The sequence below is a fragment of the Callithrix jacchus genome, chromosome 14 (genome assembly GCF_049354715.1).
Source record: "Callithrix jacchus isolate 240 chromosome 14, calJac240_pri, whole genome shotgun sequence".
In the NCBI taxonomy this organism is placed as follows: Eukaryota; Metazoa; Chordata; class Mammalia; order Primates; family Cebidae; genus Callithrix; species Callithrix jacchus.
In genome coordinates this window covers 23,736,302-23,762,885 of record NC_133515.1, presented here as the reverse complement: position 1 = coordinate 23,762,885, position 26,584 = coordinate 23,736,302, and the positions used below count along the sequence as shown (strand labels likewise).

At 41.0% G+C, this 26,584-nt stretch overlaps 1 protein-coding gene across 1 annotated transcript in view; it reads left to right on the top strand.

Annotated features, from left to right (window-relative positions):
- ACOXL (acyl-CoA oxidase like) overlaps positions 1–26,584 on the top strand; it is a 389,909-nt gene that overhangs the window by 172,942 nt on the left and 190,383 nt on the right. The window contains 1 exon segment of the mRNA XM_078348358.1: positions 15,207–15,360. Within this exon segment, the coding sequence (XP_078204484.1) occupies positions 15,207–15,360 (154 nt within the window).

Here is a 26,584-nt window from a genome sequence, read left to right as displayed (position 1 = left end):
TGGGGTAGTTACTTTAAAATTTGTATACAATTAAAATCATACTTTGTGTGGTGTGGTTCTATAGTCTCTGACAAAGTCATTGTTCTTCCACTTCAGTATCAAAGTTGTCTACCACTTCAGTATCAAACAAAACTGTTCCACCTCCCCACAAATTCCCTTGTACTGTCTTTTTATAGTCAACTCCTTCCCACAGACTTACCCTCAGCAACCTATTTTTCATACCTGTAGCTTTTCCTTTCTAGAATGTCATACACACAGAATTGTACAATATGTAGCCTTTTGGATCTACCTTCTTTCACTTAACAAAATGCATTTCAGATTCATCCATGTCATTGTGTGAGCCAATAATTTCCTACTTTTTATTGCTGAAGAGTATTCCATTGTGTAGATGTACCATAGGTTGTTTATCTATTTACCTGATGAGAAATATGTGGTTGTTTCTACTTTTCACAATTATAAATAACTACTAAAAACTATTTTCAACAAGTTTTTGTGTGAATATAAGGTTTTAATTCCCTAGGGCAAATACATAGAAGTAGGACTGGTAGGTCAAATGTTAAGCATATGTTTAACTTTATAAGAAATTGCTGGCTGGGCGCAGTGGCTCACGTCTATAATCCCAGCACTTTGGGAGGCCGAGGCGGGTGGATCACGAGGTCAAGAGATCGAGACCATCTGGTCAAGAAAGTGAAACCCTGTCTCTACTAAAAATACAAAAATTAGCTGGGCATGGTGGTGCGCTCCTGTAGTCCCAGCTATTCAGGAGGCTGAGGCAGGAGAATTGCCTGAACCCAGGAGGCGGAGGTTGCAGTGAGCCGAGATCGCACCGCTGCACTCCACCTTGGGTAACAAGAGCAAAACTCCGTCTGAAAAAAAAAAAGAAAAGAAACGAAATTGCTAACATGTTTTCCAAAGTGGTTGTATCATTTTGTGTTTTTATCAGTGATATATGAGAGTTGCAGTTGTCCTGCATCCTTGCCAGCCATTTTTATTGCCAGATTTTGTTTGATTTTTATTTTCTGTCTTTCTGATAGTTATCTCTAATAGTTTGTAGTTTTACATTTTTATTAAACTGGTAACTAATAATGTTTAATGTCTTTTCATTGACTTATTTGCCATCTATATATCTTTATTAGTGAAGCATCTGTTCAGGTCTTTTACCAATTTTTCATTTGAGTTGTTTGTTTTCTTATTGTTGAGTGCAAGAATTCTTTATAGGTTATAAGTAGAGTTTTTTGCATCATATTTTTGTTTTTATTTGCAAATGTTTTCTCCAAGTTTATCACTTTTTCTTAAGAGTGCCTTAGTAAGAGCAATAGTTTTAAATTTTGATTTGGTTTAACAGCTTTAAATTTTTTTTTAATTTTCTATTGCATTTTAGGTTTTGGGGTACATGTGCAGAACATGCAAGACAGTTACATAGGTACACATACATGGCAGTGTGTTTTGCTTCCTTTCTCCCCTTCACCCACATTTGGCATTTCTCCCCAGGCTCCCCCCACCCCACTGGCCCTCCCCTTTTCCTCCCAATAGACCCCAGTGTTTAGTACTCCCCTCCCTGTGTCCATGTGTTCTCATTTTTCATCACCCGCCTATGAGTGAGAATATGCGGTATTTCATTTTCTGTTCTTGTGTCAGTTTGCTGAGGATGATGTTCTCCAGATTCATCCATGTCCCTACAAACGACACAAACTCATCATTTCTGATTGCTGCATAATATTCCGTGGTGTATATGTGCCACATTTTCCCAATCCAGTCTATCATCAATGGGCATTTGGGTTGTCTTTGCTATTGTAAACAGTGCTGCAATGAACATTCGTGTGCACGTGTCTTTATAGTAGAATGATTTATAGTCCTTTGGATATATACCCAGAATTTACAGAGAACTCAAACAGATTTACAGGAAAATAACAAACAACCCCATTCAAAAACGGGCAAAGGATATGAACAGACACTTTACAAAAGAAAAGAGCTTTAAATTTTTATTTGTCTTGAAATTGGGTAGTGTCAGTTCTCTAACGTTGTTCTTTTAAGGGAATTGTTCTGGCTATTCTTTTTTTGTGTGTTTGTTTATATATTTTAGAATCATCTTGTTAATATCTACCAAAGAGATAGCTGATGTTTTTCTTGGGATAGTACTGACTTAGAAATCAAATTGGGGATCATGTTGGTTGCAACATTCCCTTTTCTTTTTAATGTCTGTGGGATCAGCGTGATTTCTCCCCTTTACTTCCTGTTGTTTTGTGTCCTCTCTCCTTGTCTCCACTGCTTTGTCTCTCTCACATCAGTTTGGATAGAGGCCTATCAATTATATTGGTTTTTCCATATTGTATGTGATTGATTTTCCTTATTTTTATCATTTCATTTTCATTGATATCTGCTCCAATCTTTCTTTTCTTCTTCTTGCTTTAAGTTCTCTCTTGCATTCCCTCTCTTTGTCTCTATATATCCACCCACTTCTCTTAAACTGAAAGGTTAGGTTACTGCTTTGAGACATTGCTCCTTGCCTAATATAATGAATTCATACTAAAATTTCTCTTTCAGCATTGCTTTAGCTTCGTCTTTCTCATTTTGATATGTTGCATTTTCATTTAGTTAAAAGTAGTTTAAATTTTTCCTTAAGACTTCCCCTGCAGCCCATGAATTGTTTACAAGTGCTGTCGTGGTCCAATAACACCCTTTGTATGAATTTTATTCTTTGAAATGTATGGCTTAGTATAAACAATGTTCTATGTACACTTACAATGAATGTGTATTCTGTTGCAGTTGGGAGGAGAGTGTTATAAATGTCAATTAGGTCTAGTCAGTTAACTGTGCTTTGCAGATCATATATATCGTTATTGGTTTTCTGCTTACTTGTTTTCTCAAAGACTGCAAGAAGAGGGTTGGCATTTCCAACTATAATTATAAATTTGTTTATTTCTTCGTTAAGTTTTACCAGTTTTTACCTCAAATATTTTGAAAGTTTATGTTGCTGTTTTTGGGACATACGCATACAGGTTTATTTCTCCTTAGAGAATTGATTCCTTTGTCATTATGTAATTTCTCTCTTGATCCCTGAAAGTATTCTCTTCCTGAAGACTATTTTGTCATATTAATATAGTTACTCTGAGTTTGCTAAGTGTTTTTATGATACATCTTTCTTCATAGTTTTATTTTAACCTACCTGTATCATTACAGTGGGTTACTTGTAAACAGCAAGTAATTGAGTATTGCCTTTTTATTACCATATGTTTGACAATCTCTGACTTTTAAATGGTTTGTTTAGGCATATTGCATTTAAAGGGATTGTTGGTATGCTTGGATTAAAATCTGTCATATTGATAGCTGATTTTTATTTTTCTCTCTTTATGTACTTTTCTTCTCATTTTTCTGCTTGCTGTTGGTTGAGTTGAAGCTAAGTTATTATTCCATTTTATCACTTTCATTGACTTATTTATATACTTTTAAAAAGCATACTTTGATTGTTGACCCAACGCTTATAATATACATCTTTAATAAGTCATAGACTACCTTCAAATAATACTATTCTACTTCCAAAGTAGCGTAAGAATTTTACATAGTCTATTCCCAATTCTTCCTTCCAAGCATTTGTGCTATAGGTTATTTTTAAATCTAGGGTGTGTCTCAGGAATCCCTCATGTGTAAATTAGCTCCCTAGGTGATTCTAATGAGCATCCATAGTTTTGAGACTCACAGGATCTTTTTAGGGAGCTTCCTAGCATGACCCGGAAATTACACAAATAGAAAAGAGGCGGCAGTTTCAAATTAGCCTGAAAGTTTAACTTGGATAACACTTTTACACTGTTGGTGGGAGTGTAAATTAGTTCAACCGTTGTGGAAGACAGTGTGGTGATTCCTCAAGGCCTTAGAAATAGAAATTCCATTTGACCCAGCAATCCCATTACTGGCTATATATACAAAGGACTATAAATCGTTCTACTATAAGGACACATGCACACGAATGTTCATTGCAGCACTGTTTACAATAGCAAAGACAACCCAAATGCCCATTGATGATAGACTGGATTGGGAAAATGTGGCACATATACACCATGGAATATTATGCAGCAATCAGAAATGATGAGTTTGTGTCGTTTGTAGGGACATGGATGAATCTGGAGAACATCATTCTCAGCAAACTGACACAAGAACAGAAAATGAAATACCACAGATTCTCACTCATAGTCGGGTGATGAAAAATGAGAACACATGGACACAGGGAGGGGAGTACTAAACACTGGGGTCTATTGGGGGGAAAAAGGGAGGGCCAGTGGGGGGGGAGCTGGGGAGGGATAGCCTGGGGAGAAATGCCAAATGTGGGTGAAGGGGAGAAAGGAAGCAAAACACACTGCCATGTGTGTACCTATGCAACTGTCTTGCATGTTCTGCACATGTACCCCAAAACCTAGAATGCAATAAAAAAAAATAAAAAAATAAAATAAAATAATTTGATGATGAAACCTGAAAATTTTTCATATGCATGGCAAAGGAAAACAATTTTTTTGCTTTGAATTTTGCCCATTAGGACTTGTAACTGTTACAGAGGCAAGACTATTCATTTGTGATCAATAGAAATTAACTAATTGATAAAGAAAGAACCCCAGAGTCCTTACCATGGGCCATTCATGAGTGCCACAGTGTTGAACGGGACAGATTGACACTTGCCTTCATCATCTGTTAGTCTAGTTGCCCCCAAGAACCTTCTAGTTTTCTTGACTTGGGTCTCTTTGCACCCTCCATAGTCTCTGGCCCAGCTCAGTGTCCCCATTGTAGCTCTGCAGCTTCTTTCCTTTCCTCCTGCTTCTTTCATTCCGTCTCCTCCCATCACAGTAGGGGGTTGACCCATGGAAAATCTGGTCATAGGAATCCCCAGGAAGGCAGAGTCCCAATTATGGGAAAGAGGCTGCCTTTATTTTAACACAAACCCAGGAAAATGTTGGCACATTCTGTGACAGTATTCTGGCTTTCTAGTTTCTTCCTAGTTTACTGTCCCTGCTACCCCTTCTCCAATGTGTAAGGAAATACCTTCATAAAATTGGTTGAAACATGACAAACTTTTGCGCTAACTACTTACCCTCAACACACTTCTTTTTCTTTTTCTCTACTAATGGTATCAGGTCTTGGTTATAGGGCCCATCTCCTAACTTTCCATGAATTTAGGCTTCCAGTCAATTGGTTTCAAGGTTCAGGGTCTGGGTAAGTGGAGGTTTGACTGATTAGATGTTTATTCAATGCATTCAATTCTACTCAAATGAAAGGAGAGTATACATCTTTAGGTGTACAGGTCTGGAGTTAGGTGAGCAGGAAGCGGACAGTTACCAGACTATTCTGAGTTCATATTCCAGTCTCTCCACTTACCATTCATATGAGCAACCACTTAAATTGTCTGGATGTGCATTCACTCATTAGAAACAGAGCATGTGGCCTGGTGAGATGGCTCATGCCTGTAATCTCAGCAATTTGGGAGGCCGAGGCAAGTGGATCACTTGAGGCCGGGAGTTTGAGATCAGCCTGACCCAATATGGTGAACTCCATCTCTGCTAAAAATACAAAAAAAGTAGCCAGGCATAGTGTTGGGTGCCTGAAATCCCAGCTACTCGGTGGGCTGAGGCAGGAGAATCACTTAAACTCAGGAGTCAGAGGCTGCAGTGAGATCACGCCATTGCACTCCAGCCTGGGTGGCAAGAGCAAAACTATGAACAAAGAAAGAAAGAAAAGGAAAGAGAGAGAGAGAGAAAGAAAGAAAGAAAGAAAGAAAGAAAGAAAGAAAGAAAGAAAGAAGAAAGAAAAGAAAGAAAGAGAAAGAAAGAAAGGAAAGAAAGAAAGAAGAAAGAAAGAAAAAAAAGAAAGAAAGAAGAAAGAAAGAAAGAAAGAAAGAAAGAAAGAAAGAAAGAAAGAAAGAAAGAAAGAAAAGAAAGAAAAGAAAGAAAAAGAAACAGAGCATGAATGTCAGTACAGGTATATCTCAGAGACATTGGGGTTTGGTTCTAGAACACTGCAATAAAGTGAATATTGCAATAGCATGAGTCACATTTTTTTTGTTTGCCACTGTACATAAAAGTTATATTTGCACTATACTGCAGCCTGTTAAGTGTGCAACATCATTATGTCTAAAAATATACATACCTTTGTTAAAAATACTTTATGCTAAAAAATGCTAATGACATCTGAGACTTCAGTGAGTTAATTCTTTTGCTGGTAGAGGGTCGTGATGTTGATAGGTACTTACTGATCAGGTTGGTAATTGCTGAAAGTGGGGAGGCTGTGGCACATCTAAGATAACAGTGAAGTTTGCCACATCAATTGACTCTTCCTTTCATGAAACATTTTTCTGTAGCATGTGATGCTGTTTGGTAGCATTTTACCCACAGCAGAACTTTTTTCCAGAATTAGAGTCGATTCTCTCCAACCATGCTGCTGCTTTATCAACTAAGTTTACATGATATTTTAAATCTTCTCTTGTTATTTCAACAATATTCACAGCATTTTCCCCAGGAGTAGATTACATCTCAAGAAACCACTTTATTTGCTCATCCATGAGAAGCAACTCCTCACCCGTGAAAGTTTTGTCATGAGATTACAGCAATTCAGGGACACCTTCAAGCTCCACTTCTAATTCTCATTCTCTTGTTTCCACCACATCAGTAACTTCCTTCCCTGAAATCTTGAACCCCTCAAAGTCATCCATGAGGGTTGGAACATCAACTTCTTCCAAACTCCTGCTGATGATATTTTGACCTCCTCCCATGAATCACAAATGTTCTTAATGGTCTTTAGAATGGTGAATTTTTTCCAGAAGATTTTCAATTTACTTTGCCCAGGTCCATAAGAGGAATCACTATCTGTGACAGCCATAGCCTTATGAAATGTATTTAGTAAATAATAAGATTTTAAAGTCAAAATTACTCATTGGTCCATGGACTGCAGAATGGTTGTTGTATTAGCAGGCATAAAAGTAACATGCATCTCCTTGTACATCTCCCTCAGAGCTTCTGGATGACCAGGTGCACTGTCAATGAGCAGTAACATTTTGAAAAAATCCTATTTCTGAGCAGTAGGTCTCAATCACAGGCTTAAAATGTTCAGCAAACTCTGTTGTAAACAGATGTGCTATCAACCATGTGCTGTAGTTCCATTTCTAGAGCATAGGCAGAGTAGATTCGGCATAATTCTTAATGACCTTAGGATTTTTGAAATAGTAAATGAGCATTGGCTTCAACTTAAAGCCACTGGCAGCATTGGTCCAATCTAACAAGAGATTCCGTCTGTTCTTTGAAGTTTTGAAGCAGGTACTGATGAAAGTCCTAGATGGCAGTGTCTTCCAAGGCTGTTTCACCTACATTGAAAATACGTTGTTGGGTGTAGCCATCATAATCACTGATCTTAGCTAGAAGATCTTCTGAATAACTTGCTACTTAAGGGGTAGCTTCTACATCAGCACTTGCTGCTTTATCTTGCACTTTTATGCTGTAGACATGGTGTCTTTCTTTAAAATTCAAGAGCAAATTTAACTAGCCTCAAACTTTTCTTCTGTAGCTTCCTCACTTCTCTCAGCATTGGTAGAATTGAAGAAAGTTATGACCTTATTCTGGATTAGGCTTTGGTTTAAGGGAATGTTGTGATTGGTTTAATCTTCCATCCAGACCACTTAAACTTTTTCCATATTGGCAAAGTCTCTTGTTTTCTTATCATTTGTATGTTCATTGGAGTAGCACTTTTAATTTCCTTCAAGAAGTTTCCCTTTGCATTCACAATTTGGTTAACTTTTTGGAACAAGAGGCCTAACTTTCAACCTATCTCAGTTTTCAGCATGTCTTCCTTACTGGGCTTAATTATTTCTAGATTAGAAAAAAAAAGCATTTCTACCTTTTGATTTAGAAAGACATGCTACTCTTCCTTTCACTTGAATACTCAGAGGCCACTGTAGGGTTATCGGCCTAATTTCAACATAGTTTTGTCTCAGGGAATAGAGAGGCCTGAGGGAGAGAGAGGAAGAGAGATGGGAGAATGATAGGTCAGGGTCGCAGTCAGCACCCACACAATATTTACCAATTAAGTTCACTGTCTTATGTGAGTGCTGTTTATGACCCCCCCCAAAAAATTACAATAGTAACATCAAAGATAGTGATCACCATAACAGATATAATCATAAGGAAAAAGTTTGAAATATTCTGAGAATTACCAAAATGTAGAGAGACACCAAGTGAGCATGTGCAGTTGGAGAAAGGGCTCCGATAGACTTACTCAATACAGGGTTACCACAAGCCTTGAATTTTTAAAAAGGGTAGTATCTGCAAAATGCAATTAGATAAGGTATTTCTGTACCTACTTTGGTTTGTCAACAGATTAAATGAATTAACACATGAAATGAGCTTAGGACATAACCTGGTATATCCTACATGCTCTAGTGTGGCAGCAAAGAGTAGGCCCTCTGTGACCCTACTTTTGGGAACCTAATCCTGATCTTGCCATTCACTAAATGTATAACATGGAGAAGCTGCTGAAATCCTGTACCTCAGTTTCCCATCTATAAAATAGGATTACCAATACCTGACTTAGAGGGTTATTACAAGAATTGAATGAGTGAATATTTAAACATGCTTAGATTAGGGTCTGGAGGATAATAAATGCCCAATAAATGTTAGTTGCTATTGCCATCCCCCGAGAACTCCTCAAACTTTCTATCCCCCTATCCTACCAGTGACCACATTGTGATGATTTTTTCTCCTACATTGAAATTACTCAAAGCCTTCCTTCTCTGTAATCTCTCTCAAACCATCCCTGTTTGCATACTCCCACCCCATTCAGCCTGACCCTTGTCAAATCTGTTCTCCAGGGATCACCAGCCCCCCTGCCTGAAATGAAGTCTGAATTCCTACTTGGCAGCTGCCACCCTCCTGGGTCCCTCCAGCATCTTCTGTACTGGATTATGTTAGTTTGTTCCTTCACTACCACAAAGAACTACCTGAGATTGGGTGATTTATGAAGAAAAGAGGTTTAATTGACTCATAGTTCTACAGGCTTAACAGGTAGCATGACAGAATCTTCAGGAAACTTACAGTCATGGTGGAAGGCAAAGAGGAAGCAAGCAGCTTCTTCACATGGCAGCAATAGAGAGAGGAAACAAAGGGGGAAGTGCCACACGCTTTCAACCAACCAGATCTTGTTAGAACCCACTCATTATCTTGAAAATAGCAAGGAGGAAGTCCAACCCCGTGATTCAGTCACCTCCCACCAGGCCCTTCCCCTGACATGTGGGGATTACAATTTGAGATGAGATTTGGGTGGGGACACAGAACCAAATCAAATCGTGAGTCAAACTCAAGCTCCCACATGTGGCCCTGGGGTGCCTTCCACCTGCCTGGCCTTCCCACCTCCACCCACCCCCACCTCTCTGCCCTCTACTGAGGCCTCCACACCCAGCCTGTGCTCCTGGTGTGGCCTTTCTTAAAGACCTTTTCTCCCCTCACACTCTTGCTTTCCTTGTCTGATAAGTTAATACTTATCTTTTAAGACCCAGTTCAGGTTGCCAACTTGTCTAAGACACTCCCACAGAGCACCTTGTGGAATAAGCAGCCCCTATATAAGTTTGCTGGAGCAGGAGCCTGAGGCCCTCTTGTCATTGCACTGTAACTTTTGGTTTGTGATTGTAAATTCTGTGAGCATAGAAGTTGTGGATCCATAATTTGGTATCATCACACCTAGTAGCATCCGGCTCTCTGCATAGTTGCTTCACCTGATTAAATGAAATTGCCTTGTGTAACTATATCACACTTAGCTGTGGGGTTGGTTGAAATTTTGCTTTTAAATCATTTGATTGTCTTTGAAACATTGATTTCTGAAGGGTCCATCAGGTAACTGACCAAGGAAGATGGGAGCTAATATCTCCCTTTGTAATAATCTAGTGGGATTTGCTACAGGAATGAATTTCCTAGCTTACAAAATGACTAACAATTTTTAAAAATCAATATTTGCAGTGCTTCTGCCAAAGTGAGTAGTTTAGGGTCTGTCTTTCTCTATTCCAGGCCAAATGGGCAGCTCAAGTAGTCTAGGATGGATCCCAGGCAAGGAGGGGCCACAGCACTATCTGTGCTGCTGCCTTTCAACTGTATTCACTTTTTCTTTCAGGAAATCTCCATTTACCCAATACCTGTAAGGGTAAAATTAAGAAAATAGTTAACACATATTAAAGTGCTTACCATTAACCAGCACTGTCCTAATATTTCATGTGTAGTAACTCATTTAATGTCTCAAGACAAATCAGCAGGACAGAGATTTTCTCTCTTTGTTTTTTGATTGATGTTTAAATAGCACCTGTAATGTCATGGTGCCTTGCACAAAGTTAGACTTTATGAATATTTATTTAATAAATTAATGAGTGTAAGAATCCTTCACAATTTGCAGAAACACACCAAGTCTTCTCTTTGTCAAAAAAAATGAAGTTCAGGATAGTTAAGCACCTGAGACATTACCCATCAAATGGATACTGCAATCTGTGCACTAGATTTTTTTAAAAAATATGATTCTAATAGCTTATTGAAAAAAAGCCTTGTTTGGTCTGTTTATGCAAAATAAACTTTGATAAATAGAATACTGCCATCTCATTGACTTTGTGGTTTTAGATATATTGTGACATTTCTCATGAATCTTACATGATGGTGGGTTCTTGATATTGTTTGGCTGTGTCCCCACCCAAATCTCATCTTGAACTGTAGCTCCCATAATTCCCATGTGTTGTGGGAGTGATCCAGTGGGATATAATTGAATCATGGGGGAAGTTTCCCCCATACTATGGTAGTGAATAAATCTCACAAGATCTGATGGTTTTATAAGGGAAAACCCCTTTCACTTGTCTTCCATTTTCTTGTTACCTGCCACCATGTAAGATATGCTTTTCACCTCCCACCATGATTGCGAGGCCTCCCCAGCCACATGGAACTGTGAGTCCATTAAACCTGTTTTTCTTTATAAATTATCTAGTCTTGGGTATGTCTTTATCAGTGGCATGAAAATTGACTAGTAGAGTAAATTGGTACCAATAGAATGTCATGCTGCTGGAAACACATCCAATGACTATGGAACTGGGTAACAGGCAGAGGGTGGAACAGTTTGGAAAGCTCAGAAGAAGAAAGGAAAATGGGGGAAAGTTTGGAACTTCCTAGAGACTTCTTAAAAAGCTTTGACAAAAATTCTAACAATGATAGAGACAATAAAATCCAGGCTGAGGTGGACTCAGATGGAGATGAGGAACTTACTGGGAACTGAAATAAAGGTGACTCTTTCTATGCTTTAGCGAAGAGACTGGTGGCATTTTGCCCCTGCCCTAAAGATCTGTAGAACTTTGAACTTGAGGGAGATGATTTAGGGTATCTAGCAGAAGAAATTTCTAAGCAGCAAAGCATTCAAGATGTGATTTGGGTGCTGTAAAGAGCACTCTGTTTTAAAAGGTAAACAGTATAATTGTTCAGAAAATTTATAGCCTGAAGATGCAATAGAAAAGAAAAACCCATTTTCTGAGGAGAAATTCAAGCCTGCTACAGAAATTTGCATAAGTAATGAGGAACCAAATGCTTATCCTCAAGACAATGGGGAAAATGTTTCCAGAGCATGTCAGAGACCTTGCAGCAGCCCGTCCCATCACAAGCTGGGAGGCCTAGGAGGGAAAAAATGGTTTCGTGGGCCAGGCTCAGGGTCCTCCTGCTGTGTGCAGCCTACAGACTTTGTGCCCTGCATCCCAGCTGCTCTAGCATGGCTAAAAAGGGCCAAGGTACCTCTGGAGAAATGGCTTCAAAGAGTGTAAATCCTAAGCCTTGGCTGCTTCCATGTGGTGGTGAGCCTACAGTTGCACAGAACTCGAGAATTGAGGTTTGGGAACCTCTGCCTAGCTTTCAGAAGATGTATGGAAATGTCTGGATGTTCAGGCATAAGTTTGCTGCATGGGCAGGACCCTCAAGGAGAACCTTTGCTAGGGTAGTGTGAAAGGGAAATGTGGGGTTGAAGCCCTGACACAGAGTCCCCACTGGGATACTGCCTACTGGAGCTTTGAGAAGATGGCCACCATCCTCCAGACCCCATAATGGTAGATCCACTGACAGCTTGCACCATGTACCTGGAAAAGCCATACTCACTGCCAGCCTGTGAAAGCGGCTGGGAGTGGGAGCTGTACCCTACAAAGCCAGAAGGATGGAGCTACCAAAGACCATGGGAACCCACCTCTTGCATCAGTGCGACCTGGATGTGAGACATGGAGTCACAGGAGACCATTTTGGAGCTTTAAGATTTGATCGCCCCACTGGATTTTGAACTTGCATGGGACCTGTAGTCTCTTTGTTTTAGCCAATTTCTCCCATTTGAAACAGCTATATTTACCCAATGCCTGTACCCCCATTGTATCTTGGAAGTAACTAACTTGCTTTTGATTTTACAGGCCCATAGGCAGAAGGGACTTGCTTTGCTTTGCTTTGTCTGAGATGAGACTTTGGACTGGGAGCTTTTGAGGTAATGCTGAAATGACTTAAGACTTTGGGAGACTGTTGGGAAGGCATGATTAGTTTATAAATGTGAGGACATGAGACTTGGGAGGGGCCAAGAGTGGAATGATAGTTTGGCTGTGTACACACCCAAATCTCATCTTGAATTTTAGCTCTCATAATTCCCACGTTATGGGAGAGACCCAGTGGGGGCTAATTGAATCATGGGGTTGCTTTTTCCTGTACTGTTCTTGTGGTAGTGAGACTTATTCACTACCACAAAAACAGTATAGAGAAAAAACCACACCCATGAGATCTGATTGTTTTATAAGGGGTTTCCCCTTTCATTTGGGTTTCATTCTCTCTTACCTGCTACCATGTAAAACATGCCTTTGCCTCCCACCATGATTTTGAGTCCATCCCAGCTATGTGAAACTGTGAGTCCATTAAACTTCTTTGCTTTATAAATTACCCAGTCTCAGGTATGTCTTTATCAGTGTGTAAAAACAGACTAGTACAGTTCTAATACTTTGTTTAACCTGTTCTTTGAGTGGATGCAACCCATAAACAAATACCTTTCATTTCTTGAGACATCATCTAAATAAACATGTTTAGAAATGAGAAATAATTTTGTCTCAAGAATTTCTATTTCCTAATTTGTCTTTTGGGCCACCATGGGTTTCTTATATGAGAATTTCCTAAGACATGCTCCTCCTGTACTCTAAAACACACTGAACATGGAAGACTTCCCAGACTCCTTTGTTAAACAAACATAAGGGTACAACAAAGAGCAAGAGCCACTGGTACACCTCTCCACCTGGAAGTTGGAAGCTTGTCTGTGGTTTCTCACAATCCTTTTCTTACAGACTATTTATTGTTTATTTTCCACCTATTTCCATCCCTGGGGAATGGGGAGAGATGGGTGTGTGAGAGACTGGAGATATTAGTGGGGAATTATGTATACATTTTTAAAAATGCCCATTTATGAGATTCTCTGAGAGTCATTGTGTTATAGTCACAGCCTGGAGCATGGGTGATGATACTATAGCATAGATAAAAATGCCACAAACTCACACCTGTAATCCCAGCACTTTGGGAGGCTGAGGCAGGTGGATCATGAGGTGAAGAGATCAAGACCATCTTGGCCAGCATGATGAAACCCTGTCTCTACTAAAAAATACAAAAAATTAGCTGGGCGTGGTGGTGTGCACCTGTATTCCCAGCTACTCAGGAGGCTGAGGCAGGAGAATTGCTTGATCCTGGGAGGCAGAAGTTGCCGTGAGCTGAGATCATGCCACTGCACTCCAGCCTGGTGCCTGGTGACACAATGAGACTCTGTCTCAAAAAAAAAATGCCACAAACTTGCTTAGGGCACTGACAGGAACATTATTTATAATGAAAAGAGCATGCTATTTAGGAATAGAGAGCCCTGGGTTTAAATTCTACCTCTGCCCTCATGCATGTGGGACCTTGACTGAGGTATGTTTACCTCACTTGAGCCTCCGTTTTCCCAACAATCCTATGAAACAGAAAATTATATTTACATTTTCCAGATGCAAATTCAAACCATAAGGAGATACCATTACACACACACTAGAATGACTAACATTTAAAACACTGTAAAGACCAATTTTTGGCAGGAATGTAGAAGAACTAGAATTTTTATACACTGCTGATAAGGATGTAAAATTGCATAACCACTTTGGAAAATTATTTGGCAGTCTCTTAAAAAGTTCAAAATGTATCTACCATATGATTGAGACATTTAACTTCAACATATTTACTCAAGAAAAATGAAGACATGTATTTCCTCTAAGAATTGTACATTAATTTTTATAACAGTTTTATTTGCAATAGTCCCAAACTGAAAACAACCAAAATGCTCATCAACAAGTGAATGCATAAATGAATGTGATGAGTGCGTTACATAGACTAGATTACTACTAGCAATAAAAAGCAACAACTATAAATACATATTGTAATGTCGATGAATTTCAAAACAGCATGCTGATTGAAAGGAGCAAGACACAACACATAATCTGCCATTCCATTTACATAAAATATGTCTCATCTATAGTATCAAAGAACAGATCAGTGGTTGCCTTGGGGTGAGAGTAAAGAAAGGAATGGACTGCAAAAAGGCATAAGGCATTTTGTAGCTTGATTGCAATACTATTCTCGTGGGTATGTATCGTTGTCAAAACTCTTCAAGTGGTGCACTTTGAATAAATGTCATTATTTTATTATTCCTCAACAATGTTGATTAGGGAAAAATATAAATTATTTAAAGCAAAAGTAGCAATGAGGTTTATAACACATGTAGAAGATCTGTGTTGATATATATATAATATATATACACACACACACATATCTTTATATATAAAATCTCAACAGTACCAAAGTGGATGGGGTAGTGGAATTGAGGTATACTGTATTGTTGTAAGGTGCAGAATTTCCGATGGAAGTGGAATTAAAATGTTACGAATACAAGAGGCACGTGAAACTTTTTGTGTCTGGATAAAAGAAAATAATTTGGAACATGATCCTATGTGTGTAAACCAAAAGAAGAGGAGAGTTGAGCATAGTGCCCACTTTTGGCTGGGTCAAGGGGTGCCTAGACAGATGTCAGTGTGAGTGGTGAGGCCTATAAATGAACTGGAAGAAAAGTAAACTTGGACAGAAAGCAGAGGAGAGAATGCTGTGGTGGAGACTTTTGGTTGCTTTGTCCCACAGGCATGCTGGGGCCCTCCTGGATGAGGATGTCTTCCAGGGAAAGGAGTTGATCAGCAGTCGCTCGCTGCAGGTTCTGGTGACAGGGCTGAAGGCCTACAGCACCTGGGAGAACATCCACTGCCTGCAGGACTGCCGCAAGTGCACCGGAGGAATGGTGAACCCCAAGGCCTGCAGCCCTGTGGGTCCCTATGATATGGGACACACTGGGGGAGCACTGTGGGGTGGGCAGAAAACATGCTTCAGAGTCAAATGGAAATCCCAACTAGCGGTGACTCCGGGTTCCTTCCTTACCAGCCTGTAGTCTTGTGTGTCTCCCTCATATGATGCTGCCAGGACTGATAGAGGTCATGTTTGTAAAATGGCTGGCCCGTGCAGGCAGGCAATACGTGTCATGAAACTTGGTGAGGCAAAGGTAGTCCACCAAAACTTGGCAGACAGAGTGGGAAAGGGCCACTGAAGGTTCAGACAATCAAAGCTCTGCTCCAATATTTGAATCCCTTGGGGAGAACACAGGAAATGACCTAGAGGATTTCCAACCCCTGGTGAAGACCCAGCAGGCGGAACATTCAGAGACTTCCTGGTGTGCCCCCAGCCCCAGTCTCAGAGTGGATTGTGTGGTGAGAAGCACAAGGTGTGAGAAATCCCAATATGAACATTTGGGGGAGTTGAGGGGGGCTCTGAGAGCAGCTGGATTTTTGTGCAATTGTGAGAGCAGAGGCCCTACAGGACTCTGCAGGTTTTTGCACCCATGCAGGGGTCCAGAGCCTGTGACAAAGTGAACTCAAGTTGGGTGTCTGAGAACAGGGCAAGCAGCATGAGGCTGTGGGCCTGTGATGCAGTGGCATGGCAGGACTGCAGGACCTGCTATGCGTTTCATTCCAGTGTGGGCCAGAGGCAGCAGCTCCTGGAACTCCAGACCACACCCCAGAAGAGAATGGGAGGAGGGAGCCCCTGTTGGCTTTTGGTCTGAATTTCATGCTGAACTTCATTAAATATTTGCCTAAAAACAGCACCTCTGAACATGAAGTGGAAGATGAAGAGTTTTAGCCTCAGTAGAAAATGGGTTGAGGGCAGCTGTAGAAAATAAAAAGGGAAGGATAAACTTCTGGAAAGCCAATTCCCTTAGTGTGGAGCTAACAGATTGTACAGAGGGGCAATGGTGAAGATGGGCTGAGCCTACATAAGAGGCAGAGCTGAGGGCAGAGCCTGAGGGACTCTCCCATGTGATCCATGGTGTTTATCCATCTGAAAGCCAGTGTGATCATTTCTTTTAGGTGTCTGAGTGAAGATGTGTCCCTGACAATGGTGGTAGGTGGGGCATGTCTGCTTCATTCCTTTGGGGATGTTGCATGGGGTCAACATGGAAAAGAAAGGGAATGGAGAATAAAATAATAGCCGGTGTAGGGTAAAGCTGGCCAGTAACTGAGGTTCCCCAAGGCAGCTGGGGCAATGGTTCAATGTGACTCTCCTTAGCTAAGGAGGGCCCTGTCAGGGGGTTAGTTTCCATCTGCATCTCCAGGAGTGGCTGTCCCTTCAATCAGCAGGCTGGCAGTAGCTGGGAACACAGCCCAGGGATTCAGGGGTAGAGTAAGAAGGTTAGGTCAGCAGGTGGGGGGTTCAGTCTGAAGTGGCCCTGCAGGCAGGGGCAGCCCACATAGTGGGGGGTTGGGGCATTGCTGGGGGCCCTGAGCTCAGAAACTAGCCTTAACAAGTGACTCAGCCTGAGGGCTCACTCAGAACCCCCTGTAGGCTCCTGGTCCTCTGGGCTCCCATGGGTCTTTCCCTTTCTCACAGTTCATGGGCAGATAGGCCCAAGGTTCTCTTATCCCCAGGCCTTTATAGCCTCCCTGCACAGAGACCCTCCTGTGTGCCTCTTGTCATCCTAACCCTCATCTCTCCGTCCTGGCTCCAGTGCTCATTATGGGATGCCATATTTCCCCAGGGTCAATGCTGAGCCCTGGAAATACCACCTAGAACAATCGACCTTGTCTGCTGTCCAGTGGTCTGGCCTGTCATGCTCACCTATGCTGCCCAGGACCACCCAGCAATGCAGAAATGACCCCACCCTGTTAGAGAAGACACAGTCCCTGCTGGAATGCCAGCCCCCCAGGCACACTGCCTCACAGAGCTCTGCACCCAGTAGCTCCTAAGCAACCTAGGGCAGAGGGCCTAAAAGGCAAATGCTATGTCCTCTGCTCACAATACTTCTGACACCAGATGTGTGGCTTCTCCATAACAAGCAGTTCTCTAATTCTCTGTGGACATTAATGGGGTGCTCTACAACAGTAGCCTTCAACCTTTTTGGCACTAGGGAATGGTTTTGTGGAAGACAATTTTTCCATGGTGGTGTTGGGGGTCAGGGGGTCAAGGTAGGGGGGATGGTTCCTGGATGAAACTGTTCCACCGCAGATCATCAGTCATTAGACAACCTAGATCCCTCACATGTGCAGTTCACAATAGGGTTCATGCTCCCATGAGAATCTAATGGTGCCGCTGATCTGACAGGAACTCAGGCAGTGATACTGCTCACCTCTTGCTGTGTGGCCTGGTTCCTAACAGGCCACGGTCTGGTACGATCTGTGGCCTGGGGACGGGGGACCCCTGCTCTACAATTTGATTCATTCTGACACTGGCTACCTGGAGTACATGCAGACTCCACAGATTAAGGCCTCAGTTCCATAAATCTTCCCCCAGCTTTGGATGCCAGTCACAAATAGCAGTTCTCTAGGTTACCCCCACTAGTTTTATTACTGAGACAGGGTCTCACTGTCATCCAAGCTGTAGTACAGTGGCACAATCACAGCTCACTCCTTGGCTCAAGGATTCTTCCCTCCTCAGCCTCCCAAGTAGCTATATCTGGCTAATTTATTTTTGGTAGAGATGGGGATCTTACTGTGTTGCCCAGGCTTGTCTCAAACTCCTGGCCTCAAGTCATCCTCCCAACACACCCTCCCCAAATGCTGGAATTACATGTGTGAGACACTGTTCCTGGTCTACCCACAGTTTTGCCTAATTTGTCTATAATTTAGGAATTCCCATGACCCTCTCCTTAAGTTCAGTAATTTGCTATAACAGCTCACAGTACTCAGGGACACACTTAAATGTTTACTGGAAATAATTAAGAATACAGATAAACAGATAAAGACATACTGGCTGAGGTCCAGAAAGGTTCTGAGCATGGGAGCTTCTGTCCATCTGGAGTTGGTGTGCACCACCCCACCCAGTACAAGGATGTGTTCACCAATCTGGAAGCTCTCTGAACCACATATTTTAGGGATTTTTATAGAGGCTTCTTCACATAGGCATGATCAATTATTAACTCAATCTGTAACTCCCCTCTCCTTCCTGGAGGATGGTGGGGATTTCAGGGAGGGCATAAAAGCTCTGAGCTTCTAAGCATGACTTGGCATTTCTGATGACCAGCCCCCATCCTGAAGCTGTCCAGGTGCCCACTAGGAGTTGCCTTATTAGAACAAAAGATGCTCCAACACCCAGGAAATTGCAAGAGGTTTAGGAGCTCTGTGTCAGGAACTAGGCTCAAAGAGCAAATTTAGAACAAAGAATGCTTCTAGCATCTCTCCGGAAATTACAAAAGTTTTAGGAGATCTGTGTCAGGAACAAGGGATGAAACAAAATGTGCATTTCTTATTAGATCACAATATCACGGCCCTGAATTCTTTGTTCCTTCCCTTCTCCTCCCCACCCACAATCCACCTGACACCTAGCATGGGGATATTTGTAGAGACACAAATATTTGTTGAAAGAAAAGAATAAGCATCTTCTAATTGTTTTAAGCTCACACGCACACACACTGCCTATTTTTCAGGCTGGAACTCCCTGGGAGTGAAGTGTGTACTTGAGTCTGGAGCTACTGAGAGTATACTGAAGACCATCTCGCTCTCCTTTTTTTTTTTTTTTTTGGCTTGTCGTACTAGGCAGATCTTGCTTCAAAAAAAAAAAAGCATTTCAACACATATTTACCATCTTTGAAGCCAGTAATCCTGGGCCTGACTTTGGGCCAGTTATTCCCACCCTGTGCCTCCATAATATGGAGATAAGCCTTCCCTTGTAGATGTTGTGAGAGTTAAATTCTATGAGACAAAGAGCATAAAATGCTTCACACATGGACTCAGGAAGTAGGAGTTGATGTTTCCTTGATGTGCCCAGGCTGGGGATTTGGAGAAAAAAGATGTCACATGGTCTCTATTGCTTGCCATTGTGCAAGGTAGACAGGTGGTTGCAGAGTGCAGCACAATGAGACAGGCCCCGTGCAGTAGCAGGGGCTCAGAGTACTCAGCATGAAGTGGAGAGTCCCCAAGCCATGCCACTTGAGCAACTTAAAGAATGAGCAAAAGCCTTCCAGGTGGGGCTGGAGGACCTGCCAGGCCAGGGAATCTGAACACAGAATGAGGGTGTGGGAGTCTGTGGTGCACTGAAGAACACATGATGGGCATGGCTGGGTCTCAGTGAGGATGCAGCGGAGGAAAGGAATAAAGGGAAAAAGCAGGAACCAGACCTAGAGAAGGGGCCAACCCTGTCTGCACAGCTGCCTGCAGCAGGTGCTCTGTGGTGCTGTCAGGCCCAGCACCACACAGTCCAGCTTATTGAGTGCACAGAGGCTCAGCCTGCAGCACTGCAGCATGATGCCTGGCACTTATGGACACTTCATGTCAGCTATTCTCACTTATTGCCATTTTACAAATGAGTAAACTATGAGGCTAGACTATGAGGGCAGTGAGGGCAGGGACCAAGTCCTTGATCAGTACAGCCTAAGTCTGACTGTTGTGTGGAATATTTAGAAGGTAGTTGTGGACTGAGTGATGACCAGCTGACAGACAAATGGCCAGATAGACTGATGGGCAGAGAGAATGAAAGAAAGAAAGAATGAATGAATGAATGAATGAATGAGTGAATAAATGAATGAATGAATGCCCTGTGCGTCTGTTTTCTTTCTTACCCTTAGAACTTGGAATTAATCCACAAAACTTGGCTCACTGATCTTTTCTTGCTTGATTATTATTTTTACACCCTGAACACTTTTTTAAAAAAAAAACATAATTTTGTTACTTTTGGAGGGAGAAAGAACACTCATTTTGCCTACAGACTACTCAGAAACAGAGCAGTGATGATATTCATTAGCTCTAAAACTGCATAACCTGTCTTGACAGCTTATTTGTTAAGGACAAATTTTTATGTCAGTGTGTCTAGTTTAGGAGATGGGGGATTTGAGAAGAGGGGAGCATGAAAAATTATTATACAGTTTACCAAGATGGGGTGCATCTTGCACCTAATTTTTGCTGCTACTCTAACCATAGGCCTCTGTAAAATCCTTTTTCTCTCAACTGTTAACTTCAGTGTTTGTTACCATTGCCTGAAGTGAGCATCATCCATGGAGGGCACTTTGCTGAGCAAAGTCTATTTGAAATCACATTTCTTGCAATATTTTTATCAATTACAAAAATAATGCATATCCATTATAGTAATTTCTGAGAATAAAAAAAAGCACAAAAAAAAGTAAAGATATCCCAAAATTATGCTTCTCAGAGACGATTCTTATTGTCTGTAGTATATTCTTTCTGTGCAGTGTGTGTGTGTGTGTGTGTGTGTGTGTGTATTTACATGTTATAACCTCCCCTCTTCACCTAAGACTTGACATGGATATTGCTTCAACTCTACTACCACCTTACTTTGAAGTAAAATTTTCATAGCTGGTACCATTTATCTTGTAGGTGTACCATAATGCATTCAATCAATCCCTCAGCTTATGTCAAATTGTTTCATTATTACAAACAACACAATAGAAAGCATTCTAGTACCTTGGTACCTAACTTATTTTTGCACATACCTGGAATTGTTTTTGGGAATCAAGTTTTTAAATCAAGCCTGTCCATCCCATGGCCCTCAGGCCTCATGTAGCCCAGGATTGCTTTGAATGCAGCCCAATGCAAATTCATAAACTTTCTTAAAACATTTGAGATCTTTTTGAATTTTTAAAAAATCTCATCAGCTATCATTAGTATTTGTGTGTTTTATGTGTGGCCCAAGACAATTCTTCTTCCAGTCTGACCCAGGGAAGCCAAAAGACTGGACACCCCTGATTTAAATGATGAGTGGCATTGTCAATATAGGTTAAACCAATGTCCACTCCCACCAGCAGCTGAACACAGAATGCTTAATTAGTTTCTAGACCAGTGGTTTTCAAATTCTTTTGACCTTAACCCAAAGTAAAAGGTATGCTTTTCTTTACAAATCTTTACAACCTAGTATTTACAAACACGCATATATGAAATTGAAAAAAGAAATTTTATGAAACAGTACTGCCTTACTATTGTGAGGTGCTCTCATATTTTCTTATTTTGTGTCATTCTTTAAAAAGCAAGTCATGATACAGTAAACTGATTTCATGACCTGCTCATGTGTTGTAGCCTACTGTTTGTAAAACACAGCCCAGACTCACTGATCAAACAGAAAGGGTCTTGCTATATAAAGTTGAGAGCTCCGGGTCATCAGAGTGTGTCTGTGGTGATCCAAAGAAGCTGGAGTTTCCAGGACATACATTTTCTAGCCCTGCTAGAAACCAAAATCTGGCTTCTGTTGAGACCAAAATATGGTAACTTAGTTTTCACTGGAATGTTATTAATTCAGCCCTTGAGATTTAAGATTTTGTATTTGAAAGTGGGAAAGAGACAAAGGCCTTCAAATGTCTCCTGAGCACTGACACAGAAAGTGATCAGATCTTTCTAACTGCTTGGTTTATCTTGGATCTGGAAGGAATGAGTGCACACAGCAGCCCCGCAAGGTTGGCCTCACTGAGAACTCAAGATCCCAGCACTATTGCTCTTGAACTGCTCTGTGGTTTCAAACCTTTGCATTCTAGGATTCTTTCTCTTTACAAATTGATGCTTCCATAACACTTGGTGGTCAGTTTAATAACATTATCACTCTGTGTTAGGAAATCAGTCTTAAACTGGCTATTTCTACAGGAGCCTTGGCAATTTGTGCTTTCTTTGGGCAGTGGGCTGAATGTTGCAAGAGTAATGTTCTGTTACTTAAAGAACATTCTTAGTAGTGAGGTAGATACATGCAGAGTACAAATAGAAGGGAAACTTTGGAATTAAATCATATTTTAGTCAATTACTCCTTTGTTTCTGAGTTATAATTTTTCTAATTAGCTTTACCTTTGTGATATAATCTGTTTCTTTTTTGCATAAAACCTGGGATAAATAAGATTTTACACAAAAAAGAAAACTTGTTCACAATATGATCATTAAATGGACAGTACTGGTTCAAATTTCCATAATTTGTTTTCATGCAAGCACTTCGAAGTCTCAATGGTTGCTGATTAAGAATCATTGCTAAGTATTGCTAAGTTCTCTTTATTTACAGAACAGTGTACTAGGTACTTGTTCCTAGGAAGCCAGGTACATGGAATAGAGAGGAGGCCCTGAGGTTTCAGCATTAGGAGACTTCTGATCAAGATGCAGTAACAGGTGGCAGAAACAATAAAAAAAAATGGACTATATATTTAGGCTAAACAGTTTGCAAGACACTGGATATCAGGCATTGAAGGACAGTGATCTTTGAGACGAAGGAAATAAGTCAGATGAACCTATGTCTGCCCCAGTTTACTGCCTTAACAGACTTTATAATTTATTTATGTGTATATAAATTTATTACATATAATTTATAATTTTATTTTTTAACTTTTTAAACTTTCTTCTAGGTTCAGGGGTACATTTGCAGGTTTGTCATATAGGTTAATTGTGTGTTATGGGGGTTTGGTGTACAGCTAATTTCATCACCCAGGTAATAAGCATAGTACTCAATAGGTCATTTTTTGATCCTCACCCTTCTCCTACCCTCCATCCTCAAGTAGGCCCCAGTGTCTGTTGTTCCTCTATATGTGTTCATGTGTACTCAGTGTTTAGCTCCCACTTATAAGTGAGAACATGTGGTATTTGGTTTTCTGTTTCTGTGTTAGTTCACTTAGGATAATGGCCTCTAGCTCCATCCTTGTTGCTGCAAAGGACACAATCTTGTTCCTTTTTATGGCCGTGTAGTGTTCCATGGTGTATATGTACCATATTTTCTTTATCCAGTCTATTACTGATGGGCATTTAGGTTGATTTTATGTCTTTGCTATTGTAAATAGTGCTGCCATGAACATATGTGTGCATGTGTCTTTATGATAGAATGATTTATATTAATTTGGGCATATACTCAATAATGAGATTTCTAGGTCAAAAGGTAATTCTGTTTTAAGTTCTTTGATAAATTACTAAACTGCTTTTCACTGTGGCTGAGCCAATTTACATTCTCACCAGCAGTGTATAAGTGTTCCCTTTTCTCTGCAACCTTGCCAATATCTGTTACTTTTTTACTTTTTGGTAATAGCCATCCTGACTTGTGCGAGATGGTATCTCATTGTAATTTTAATTTGCATTTCTCTAATGATTAGTGATGTTGAGCATTTTTTTATATGCTTGTTAGCTGCATGTATGTCTTCTTTGAAAAGTGTCTTGTTCATGTCCTTTGCCCACTTTTAAATAGAATTGTTTGTTTTTTTCTTGTTAATTGCTTAAGTTCCTTTTGGGTATTAGACCTTTGTTGGATGCCTAGTTGGGAAATATTTTCTCCCATTCTGTAAGTTGTCTGTTTATTCTGTTGATAGTTTCTTTTGCTGTGCAAACACCCTTTTCATTTAATTAGGTCTCATTTGTCAATTTTTTTTTTTTTTTTTTTTTCAATTGCTGTGGCATCTTTGTCATGAAATCTGTGCTAGGGCCTATGTCCAGAATGGTATTTTCTAGGTCATCTTCCAGGGTTTTTATAGCTTTAGGTTTTATATTTAAATCTTTAATCCATCTTGAGTTAATTTTTGTATATGGTGTAAGGAACGGTTCCAGTTCCAATTTTCTGCATATGGCTAGCCAGTTATTCCAGGACCATTGATTGAATACAGAGTCTTTTCCCCATTGCTTGTTTTTGTCATCTTTGTCGAAGACCAGGTGATCATAGGTGTGTGGCCTTATTTCTGGGCTCTCTATTCTGTTCCATTGGTCTATGTGTCTGTTCTTGTACCAGTATCATGCTGCTTTGATTACTGTAGCCTTGTAGTATCGTTTGAAATCAAATAATGTGATATCTTCCACTTTGTTCATTTTGCTCAGGATCGCTTTAGCTATGCAGGCCCTTTTTGGTTCTGTATGAATTTTAAAATAGTTTCTAATTCTGTGAAGAATGTCATTGGTAGTTTGACAGGAATAGCACTGAATCTGTAAACTGCTTTGTGCAGTATGGACATTTTGACAGTATTGATTCTTTCAATCCATGAACATGGAATGTTTTCCCAATTGTTTGTGTCATCTCTGATTTCTTTGAGCAGTGTTTTGTAATTCTCACTGTAGAGATCTTTCACCTTCCTGGTTATGTGTATTCCTAAGTATTTTATTCTTTTTGTGGCAGTTGTGAATGGGATTGCCTTTCTGATTTGGCTCTCAATTTGGACATTGCTGATGTATATAAATGCTACTAATTTTTGTACATCAATTTTCTATCCTGAAACTTTGCCGAAGTTGTTTATCAGCTCTAAGAACTTTTGGGTAAATACTATAAGGTTTTATCCACCTAGAATTGTGTCATCTGCAAACAGAGATAATTTGACTTCTGCCCTTTCTATTTGGATGCCTTCTATTTATTTCTCTCATCTGATTGCTCTGGCTAGGATTTCCAGTACTATGTTGAATATGAGTGATGACAGTGGCATCTTTGTCTTGTTCTGGTTCTCAAGGGGGAATGGTTTCAGCTTTTGCCCACTCAGAAATTGAGAGCCATGTCTTGAACCCAGAGACTATGTCCAGAGCTCATGCTCTAAACCACTCTGCCATATGCAATAAATGTTAGCATATGTTAATAGAGGGCATGGAATAAATTTTAGTATATGTTAATAGAGGGCATGGAATAGAAGTCAGAGACTACTCTGCCATATGCAAATTGAGCTGTGCTGGCTTCTGCCCTCTCTGCTTCAGAAAATAGCAGAGTTCTCCTTAATGGGATGAGCAGAGTTTGAATCTAACTTGTAACTTTCCAACTATGTGAATTTGGGTAGGTCCTCACTTCCCAAGACTCAGTGTCCATAGACATGTCTTGCTGACCTTCCCAGTGGTTAGCATTAATTGGAGTGGACCTTCCCATGGTGGTGGAAGTCAGCCACCAGGACCAGACCCTTCTTTTCCTATTAGTCTTTCTGACATTTCCTGCTGTTTCCCCCTGTTATACAGTCAAGAGAAGTGAGGTGGGATCTGGTGAAATTACTCATCCCAAACCCCTTTGGTGAGTCAAGGAGAGGCTGGAACAGGAGTTGGCAGAGCTCCGCTCTTGGCATGCAGCTGTGACATTCCCTGTGGCCAGTGCTTCATGCTTACACATGTTCTGCATTTCAGCCTCTAATCTCAGTATGTAAGGGGAGAATCAAACTGGCCTCATTTGAAAGTGATGAAAACCCTTCACCTGGCCATGTGGGAATTCTGCCTGAAAACTGAACTCTGCTGACTCTGATTAGTCATGTGAGGTAGGCCTGGTAGCTTTGCTTCGATTCCCACCTTCTTGCTTTAAGGATTGGGTGGGGTCAACCAAGTTCTTCAGACTGTTGATATTTAGTTCTGGTTTCACATCGCCTCTTTCTCCATATTCAGGCAAACCTAGATTGAATTTCTAAACTCTTCTGAGAGCGTAATAGGGGAAGAAGCCCTGGATCTTACATTTCTGCCTTACAATGGAGAGGGGCATTCTGAGAGACAAGAGGTTCCTTGTCATGGAAAGGGAGCTGCTGGCTTTGGTGTGGTTGGAATCTCATGGTCACGGCTCTGTGACCTTGGACTTTACCACTGGGATCCTCAGTTTCCTTCTCTCTTAAGGCCCAGAACATGGTAGATATTCAGTAAAGCTTGATTCTCCTTTCCTTGCCTTTTGCTGAATGTAGTAACAGATCACACTGAAAGATCTGAACTCTCTCCCCTTCTCTTCTCCCCCTCTGCCACCAGGATCCATTAGACACACATGGGAGCTGCTAGGTTGGGGTTCCTCGGGGTGTGGCTTTGGACCATGGAGGAAAGCCACCTTCTCGGCCACTGCTGACACCAAAGCATGAGGGTCTACAGGCCCAGGACTTAAACACACCACAGGGTCTCTACCAGCCCTCCACTGGGGAGAGCTGGAGCTCAGCTGATGGTCTTGGCCCTACAGAGCTACACTCTTCACAAAGACCTCCTGCAGTGTCTCCTGGCCCTTGCGTTACCTGAGCCCAGATGCCCATGGCCAGAGCCTGTGCCCTCCATCTTGGCTCCTTTGAAACTAACACCAGAAGATGCCACCATGCC